The sequence below is a fragment of the Salvelinus namaycush genome, chromosome 20 (assembly GCF_016432855.1).
Source record: "Salvelinus namaycush isolate Seneca chromosome 20, SaNama_1.0, whole genome shotgun sequence".
NCBI lineage: Eukaryota > Metazoa > Chordata > Actinopteri > Salmoniformes > Salmonidae > Salvelinus > Salvelinus namaycush.
The window spans coordinates 3,564,964-3,574,415 of NC_052326.1; the positions used below are offsets into that span (position 1 = coordinate 3,564,964).

At 40.9% G+C, this 9,452-nt stretch overlaps 1 protein-coding gene across 1 annotated transcript; it reads left to right on the forward strand.

Moving 5' to 3' along the window:
• The first annotated feature begins 5,285 nt into the window (after positions 1-5,285).
• On the forward strand, positions 5,286-8,219 carry LOC120065555 (growth/differentiation factor 5-like). The gene is made up of 2 exons (XM_039016620.1): positions 5,286-6,039; positions 7,357-8,219. Exons 1-2 carry the CDS (start codon positions 5,286-5,288, stop codon positions 8,217-8,219), a joined length of 1,617 nt encoding a protein of 538 aa, XP_038872548.1.
• Positions 8,220-9,452: the final 1,233 nt, after the last annotated feature.

Below are 9,452 nucleotides of genomic sequence, written 5' to 3' on the forward strand. Positions count from 1 at the left end.
GAGAAAATAATATTTAATCCAGTTTGAATTCAGGGTGTAACACAACAAAATGTGGAACAAATCAAGGGGTATGAATACTTTCTGAAGGCACTGTACTTTAACATCTACATTTAGCGTGTTGAGTTGAATTCCCTAGTCCCATGTGTTTACTGAACTCAACTGGATTTCTGGGGGTAAGTAACTATTTTCCCCATGCACCAAGAAAGCATATTTGAATTGATAAAATATGTAATTTATTTTTCATATTGTAAGCGTTGCTTCATTCAGTGCATGGATTCAAATGTGCATTATACTGGAATAGGACTCAAATAGGAATAGGAGTAGAATAATTTATTATTATCATTGTTGATATCTTAGCAATGCAAAATAGCATTTTCTCTTTTAATGCACTCTCATATAACATCGTATTTGTTATCTATCAGTATATTTTAGCCTACCCCCTGATATAATACTTACAATACTGTTTCACAAAGTCAAAGATTCATGTAGAAATCAATAGGTTGCAATTATCAAACACTTCATCAAACTACCTTTTCCTGGCAAGCATTAGACATTTTGGAAAAGGTAAACATTTCCGTCCCAAATGTAAAATGAATGGAGCCTGACCACTCAAAGCCACAGGCACGAAAAGCAAACACCTGCAGCTCAGGTGGAAAGGCATTGGCCCGGGTATAGAAGTCTCTTTCTTCTCGCCGTCAGGCTCAAAGCATGGCTGCACAGTTAACGGAGTTTAAACAAGCCACGCTCATTATCTATAAGCGGGTGTGTTAGGGAGTTGGGTGCGACCAGGTCAGCCATTGGAGTAAAGCCACAAGGACCTGAAGCTGTAATATATGTTCACTCAGGATAACCAAATAAATCCAGGCAAAATGACTGCAGTTGAAATTTTCCAGGCAGCCAAATCCAGACTTACTTAGTGAAATAGTTGATCCTGTTCTCCTTGAAGGTCAGGTCTAGTTTTAAGAACCATATATGGAGGTTGTCATTATTTCCATTTTCAATACTCCAGAAAAATTATATCGTTACCAGGCAATAAGGATACTTGATGGACATTCTCTGACAGTATGCAACTAATAAACGCAAAGTACCAGTGATTGGCATGATATTCTGTCCACCTGGAACCTTTTAGACCTTCCTCCTGGATTGCATGTTCTCAATTTGTTACACAATGAGACAGGATATAGCCTAAAGGGGGCACTGGTGCATTTGTTTTAAACTGCTTTTGCTCAACTTTTTGTCAATTAAGGGCTCACCACAAAGCACAGGATAAAATCTGCAACCAAATGTTATACAGATGGGGTTAGGGCACAGACAATTAAGCTTATGTTCAACTAGATAGCACTGTAAATATGTTAATTGTTACCTTGTAAAAGAGAGTTAATGCCCATTTAGGCTATGTTTTTCTTAGCCACTGTGCTTCTACAGCTGCATTGCTTGCTGTTTGGGGTTTTAGGCTGGGTTTCTGTACAGCACTTTGTGACATCGGCTGATGTAAAAAGAGATTTTATAAATACGTTTGATTGATTGTACAGTAGGTCATTCTTACAACGTGCCGAATATTGCAGTGTTCCACAGTCCTGACATTTTGAACATCATGTTTTTCGCTGAGTAATATTTGAAATGGAAAGTTATTCAGAGTAACATACAAGTCTCCAAGCACCGACCCAAAGTTATGTAAGCTAGTTGGTAACAAATTGACTCTTTATTTTATTAGGCCACGTTTATGACAGAGATTTTTCTGTGGTTTTTGAAAGTCGTCCTGTCTCAATAGTAGTGTACACATTTACCCCATCAAAGTTATTATTACCGTCACATGGCAATGGCTAGCACAAGCACAGTGGCATATTCACACAAAAGCAATGTTCTCTTGCTACTGCAAGCCAGTGTAGTATGAGGTAAACCACAAGCTGAGACAGATTTCCTCTGTGCTTTTTCAAACATCCTGAGAACAGAATACATCCATGACAGTTGGACTCAAAATGTGCTGTGCACACCTTTATTTTTAAAGGGGTGGCAAAGCACTGCGGTTTTCATCCCACCGTGAGTGTGTTTATATGTGTGTCTCTGTGTCCTGAACTTAAACCTTCAGGCTAACCTTCAGGATACTTCTTGGATTCCTTATCTACTGTCTCTGGCACAGCTACTTCAATGCTCCAGGGTTGGAGTCAAGACCTGAGGAGTTCAAGTAGGGCCCTCTGTGGAGTTGTTAATAATACTTGGACGGAAGATGATCATCAAACCATTGGTATGCAGCCTGGGCCCTCTTCCTATTCTCCCCCATTGTATCCTGGATTGAGACATTGTTAGGACTGTATTTAGCCATGTTAATAAGAGACAAATTGCTATCCTGAAATTAGAATAAATGGTTTTGACATGTCCCATAATTCCCTTAGAATTAAATGGAAGCAATATTAGGTAATACGGACAGCATAGCTCTCTATACACATGGAAAAGTAAAGACGTTAAAATACATTATCACACGTCTAATTATATTTCCAGTCTTTTCAAAATTATACACAAATTCTGAAATGATTGACTAAAATGGTGATTTGGCCATTATGAAAGGTCTCTGAAACAACTAACACTGCAGACTCATCACAAACACTCATCCATTTAGAATGTTATATATTTTTTGAACAATCAAAATGGGATGAATCTTTCATTTAAAAATGTCATATTTTGTCACAAAATAAAACTAAAGCAGTACTCATTAGAAGGGATCATAAAGTTGATGTGCAATGATCGTGGACTTCAGGAAACAGCAGAGGGAGCACCCCCCTATCCACATTGACAGGACAGTAGTGGAGAAGGTGGAAAGTTTTAAGTTCCTCGGGCGTACACATCACAGACTAACTGAAATGGTCCACCCACACAGACAGCGTGGTGAAGAAGGCGCAACAGCACCTCTTCAACCTCAGGAGGCTAAATAAATTTGGCTTGTAACCAAAAACACTCACAAACTTTTACAGATGCACAATCGAGAGCATCCTGTTGGGCTGTATCACCGCCTGGTACGGCAACTGCTCCGCCCACAACCGTAAGGCTCTCCAGAGGGTAGTGAGGCCTGCACAACGCATCACCGGGGGCAAACTACCTGCCCTCCAGGACACCTACAACACCCGATGTCACAGGAAGGCCATAAAGATCATCAAGGACAACAACCACCCAAGCCACTGCCTGTTCACCCCGCTACCATCCAGAAGGCGAGGTCAGTACAGGTGCATCAATGCTGGGACCGAGAGTCTGAAAAACAGCTTCTGTCTCAAGGCCATCAGACTGTTATTAAACAGCCATCACTAACATTGAGTGGCTGCTGCCAACATACTGACTCAAATCTCTAGCCACTTTAATAATAAAAAAATTGTATGTAATAAATGTATCACTTTAAACAATGCCACTTTATATAATGTTTACATACCCTACATTTCTCATCTCATATGTATATACTTTACTCTACACCATCTACTGCATCTTGCCTATGCTGTTCGGCCATCACTCATCCATACATTTTTATCTACATATTATTATTAATTCCTTTACACTTGTGTGTAAAAGGTAGTTGTTGTGAAATTGTTAGATTACTTGTTAGATATTACTGAATGGTCGGAACAAGAAGCACAAGCATTTCGCTACACTCGATTTAACATCTGCTAACCATGTGCATGTGACCAATACGGTCACTTTATTCAATGCCCCACATACATTTTCATACATACCCGGCCTATACAGATTGGGAGAGTTCTACAGGTAGAGGAAGAATGCTCAAACATACAAAAACACTAGCTCCTATTTCAAACCACTTGAGACACATCTGCCTGCCAATTTTCAAAATTTAACCCTGGTTTTGGCATCTAATTATTTCTAAAGCACAGTCTTAGCCAGAGATGTTGGCTTGCCTTGGCATTATAAAGTATTGAAAAACGAAGCCCCCTATTCAATCAAAACCAGTTAGGAGGAGGCTTATTCCCAGGCAACTACTATACTTGTGATATGTAATTACGTTTATTTTGGTTTCACCCTGTAAACATGAATCCATAATGTTCTTGTGTGACCACCTCAGTTTTGAACCCGGTTTGTTTGAGTACGGCAAGACTTTATTAGCCCACTAAACTAAAGGCATTGGCTCAAGGAGAAAACACAAATCCATATCTCAGGCAAGGTTATTCATCATACAAGCATGGTTATAAGGAACACCTCCGTTACACTTGCAGTCCAAGATGGATTTTGTATTAGTTATACGCCACCTGGGATAGCAATACGTTTTATTGAATAAGGCCCTAAATATTTGAAATATGGAAGCTTTTATGCGGCCTACAGTATATCCTATAAAGAAACACTATGGAAACAATATCCATTGTATGTGATCTATAAATAAAATGCACAATACAAACTATGAGCTTTTTGCTAGCAGTCACAATTTTGTGGGGGGAATAAGTAGTATAAAAGAATGAGCTGCAAATCCTCTTTTTGTCATGTAAACAGATGTCTCAAACTTTTTTTAATCCATTATAAATGGTTTATCAACAGAAACAGTGAGATTAATGGTGTTGCATAATTTATTTAGCTCAAGTAATACAAGTTCCCAAGCATCTTTCCTATCTAGTCTGCCCTCTTTACCCCACTGTTTAAAGATGTTAGGAGCTTGAGTAAACGGTCATTTTAAATGACATAATGCAAAGCTTTGTGTTTTAGTGACTTTTTATGTAGAGTATGACTCATAGTGGTGGGAAGAGCATAGAAGATTTGAGAATAAATATTGCACTTAAATTGGTTTAGACAGCATGACATCATAGAGTAATTAAACTGGTTTGCGTTGGAATTCCTTTTCCAATTCCTTAGTTCAGGTTTGTAGATTTTCAGAGCACCTGCAGGTTTCTGTGTGTGAACTATTTTCATTGGATGGGGTTCAAACTTTGAGGGGAAAAAACTGTGGCAGCATTACGCCATTCTCCCCTCTTGGAAAAAAATGGGATTTAAACAAGTCTCTTACAAGATATCGAGCAGAATAGTTGGAGTTCAAGCGAAGTCAAGTTTTCTCCTCTCAATGCAAACCTTGTCGGACATCTACTGCATATTGGAAAGCAAGACCAGCAACAGGACATTTGCATCACTATGGTACTGAATAGCGGCTCTGGGAGTAACGGTTTGCATAGTGTAATTTACCATAGAACACTAACTTCTAGTCCACATTTTCACATTTCCAAACTTGTTCATGTTTACTTATTTCAAACGGGAAAAGCCTGTGCGCATTTCTCCCTGGCTAAAATTCAAAGGAAGATCAGAGGATGAAAGTACTGAAAAGTGTCCCTCTTTTATTGGGGTGTTGGACTCTCTTATACCTGGACTTTATCCCAGCGTCACTGAGCCATACCGGCATTGCAGAGTGCGCACCCGAGAGCGGAGGCAAGGAGCACACAGGCGGAGCAGGTGAAGGAGCCAACCCGGGAATTGGCTCAACTGCCAGGTCGACGGTAGGAAACTACGGCGCAGGGGGTTGGAAGTCTCTAAGTGCTGCGAGGATCACGCGCATTAGAACAGGACCCCCGCTGATAAAGGGCGAGGCAGCCAAAGCGAAAGCTGTGACATTAGTGTCATCACCGCACAGCGTAACGGTCAGCCGTGCTCGCGGAGCTGTCAATTTGGGGCCCAAGGAGGCTGTGCGCTATTGGGCACCCGGCGGGGATGCTACTAAAGCAGCAGCTGCGCCTGTTCCCGTGGCGTTGAGCATGCAAACAGGCAAAGGCTCAGGCAGGCCTGGACAGAGCAAAGGAAACACTGTCCCCAGAGCTGCAACATCAGCACGAACTGGACAACAAAAGGTCGTTGATGTGCAAAAGCACATTGCTCGGTTGGCCCAAATGAGTGGCAAAGCAACGGGCAAACTTAACGGCAGATACTCTCCAAAGCTCCTATTGGTAACTCCGCATGACTACATGTTGTCACTGTATTGGTCACTATCCACAGGAGGGGTGAACACTAGTGTACTGCACGAGGCTGGCATGGCCAACACCATCACAAGCTTTGTGGATAAAGGACAAGGTAAACTTTTGATGCCATATAAACAATGAGTTATACAAAAATAATAACAGTGGTGTCTCATAATACACAAAAATTTGCTTTACTGCTTGCAAAGTCAAAATAAGGCTTAGAAATTATGGATAAGTGGTCCAATAAAAGTAACTGTTCACCTTTGCCAAAGAAAATATAATCATTATAATCAATTCTGAATATGCGTACTTATCTTTAATTGTAGCATTTTGTTACGTTGATAAATTAAACATATCCAAGAGACAGTGGAGCTGTAGGCCTATGCTCATCAAACCAACCTCTTTATGTAAGAGGTAAGGTCAAGCTAAAGTCGAAGCAAACTTGAAGCTGAAGTCAAAAGGTTTCTTGGTGTTTGACATAATAGTTTTTAAAACTCTTGGTTTTGGGTCTGTCACACTGTCAGTAGCCATGTGCATAGTCATGATTGGGGTGGCAGGTAGCCTAGTGGTTAGAGCATTGGATTAGTAAACGAAAGGTTGCAAGATCAAATCCCCGAGCTGACAAGGTAAAACTCTGTCCCTGACAAGGTAAAACTCTGAACAAGGCAGTTAACACACTTATTTGTTCTTAACTGACTTGCCTAGTAGAATTAAAAATTCCCTCAGTTATTTAAAGTGTGAACAAAAAATAATGTATTTGCTGTTTAAAGCTCTTTAAAATAATGTTTATGCTTATATTTCTAGCTGCTAAAGGTTTACATTTCAAGCAATTAATGTACTTTAATTTTGCCCTTTATCTGTATAACAGGTTGGTGACCTTCCCCTTTGTATGACTAAGAAGTTGTAACTGATCCCTTGCCAGACATTACATTTTTTATTCTGTAAAACAGTACACACTTCTTCTTTTTCCCCATCACCTCTTTCTCCTCCTCTCCTCCTCTTCCTTAAATTCTCAGTTTCAGATGTGTTTTTATCTCTGGTTGGGCTCCTAAATCTGCAAGTCACTCTACCCTTTCTCAATATATTTTGTGTTGTTCAGGTTTTGTCCGGTCCACTCTTAGCAAATGCCATATGACGTGGTGGTAGATCCACTCATAAACAGCTGCAGGTCCATAATAATGGTCTGTTTACAGTTCAATGTGGTATGTAGTCTGCAAATGTCTGGTTTTAATGTAATTTCAAACGCATAATGGGCCTGGAAGAAAATGCTGCCTTTAATTTTTATATGGCCACGCTTTCCCTCACCAAAGAAAAAATTACACATAACTCTTACCACCTGTGTCTTACCTGAGAAGCTACATTAACATGTAAAGAAACATGTCAATATGATGGTTATTCTTGCCCTTGACTCTGTTATCTTCTTTTACAGATGCCCGTATTCCCCAGCTGAGAAGACAGAAGTATTACTTCAACATCAGTTCCCTGGAGAAGGAGGGGTTACTGGGTGCCGAGCTGCATATACTCAGGAAAAGACTGGCTGATCCACACAAAGCACTTTCCACTGACAGAGTTTTCTGCCTGAAGCTGTTCACTTGTGTAGCAGGTAAGCAGAAAGCTACACTGCTCCAAACTCAAACCATCAAGGACCACAATTCGCCCAAATGGGAAGTGTTTGACATTTGGAAACTATTCAAGAATTTCAAGAACACCGTCCAGCTTTGCTTTGAGCTGGAGGGTTTAGAACGGGGAAGCCCCGTGGACCTCAGGGCACTGGGCTTCAGTCGTCCGGGCAGGCAAACCAAAGAGAAGGCCTTTTTCCTCATGTTCGGGCGCACCAAGAAAAATGACTTGTTCTACAACGAGATCAAAGCTCGGTCGGGCCACGACAACAAGACGGTGTACGAATACCTGTTCACTCAGCGGCGCATGCGCCGAGCTCCAACCAACCGCGGCAAGAAGCTAGCCAAGAACCCCAAGCCTCGTTGCCACAGGAAGCAGCTGCACGTCAACTTCAAGGAGATGGGCTGGGACGATTGGATCATCGCCCCACTAGAGTATGAGGCCTACCACTGCGACGGGGTATGTGACTTCCCTATTCGCTCGCACCTCGAGCCCACCAACCACGCCATCATCCAGACGCTCATGAACTCCATGGACCCCGACTCGACTCCGCCCACCTGCTGCGTGCCCACTCGCCTCAGCCCAATCAGCATCCTCTACATTGACTCGGCCAATAACGTGGTCTACAAACAGTATGAGGACATGGTGGTGGAGTCCTGTGGCTGCAGGTAGCAATGGACGAAAGACTCATCTGAGGTCTTGGTTTTATAGTTCAGCCTGAAATCCTACAGAGTTTGAGTTAAATATTTTGAGTAAACAGATTGTTTAACACTCGAAAGTTTTAGAACACTGAGTCATTCGAGGGTTTTTATTTATTTGTACTATTTTCTATATTGTAGAATAATAGTGAAGACATCACAACTATGAAATAACACATCTGGAATCATGTAGTAACCAAAAAAGTGTTAAACAAATAAGAATATATTTTATATTTGAGATTCTTCAAATAGCCACCCGTTGCCTTATTGACAGCTTTGCACACTCTTGGTATTCTCTTAACCAGCTTCACCTGGAATGCTTTTCCAACAGTCTTGAAGGAGTTCCCACATATGCTGAGCACTTGTTGGCTGCTTTTCCTTCACTCTGTGGTCTGACTCATCCCAAATGATCTCAATTTGGTTGACTGCTGCATCAGGTCACCTGCTGCAGCACTCCATCACTCTCCTTCTTGGTAAAATAGCCATTACACAGCCTCGAGGTGTGTTGGGTCATTGTCCTGTTGAAAAACAAATGATAGTTCCACTAAGCCCAAACCAGATGGGATGGCATATCGCTGCAGAATACTGTGCTAGCCATGCTGATTAACCTCTCTTGGGTACGTGAGACGTTAGCGTCCCACCTCTTCAACAGCCAGTGAAACTGCTGGGCGCCAAATTCAAATACAGAAATACTCATTATAAAAATTCAGAAAACAAAACATATTTTACATAGGTTTAAAGATTAACTTCTTGTGAATCCAACCACGGTGTCAGATTTTAAAAATGCTTTACGGCGAAAGCGTACCTTACGATTATTTGAGAACATAGCCCACTAGACAAATCATTACAAACAGTAGCCAGCCAGGTAGAACAGTTACACAATTTAGAAATAGAGATAAAATGAATCCCTTACCTTTGATGATCTTCATATGGTTGCACTCAGCAGACATTCATTTACTCAATAAATGTTCCTTTTGGTCGATAAAGTCTCTTTATACCCAAAAATCTCAAAAACGCAGTCAATACAGGAAGACAAAAAAATCCAAATTGTATCCGTAAAGTTCATAGAAACATGTCAAACGATGTTTATATTCAAACCTCAGGTTGTTTTTAGCCTAAATAATCGATAATATTTCAACCGGCCAATAACGTCGTCAATTTAAAATGCAAACAAGAAAGTCACTCTCTCGGTTGTGCGCATGAAAAA

Bases quoted from the DNA above. Each gene is read 5' to 3' on its own strand.
- LOC120065555 (XM_039016620.1), top strand. From the start codon at position 5,286: ATGAAAGTACTGAAAAGTGTCCCTCTTTTATTGGGGTGTTGGACTCTC. The intron at 6,040-7,356 runs GTAAACTTTTGA...CTTCTTTTACAG, and splicing joins CTTTGTGGATAAAGGACAAG to ATGCCCGTATTCCCCAGCTG.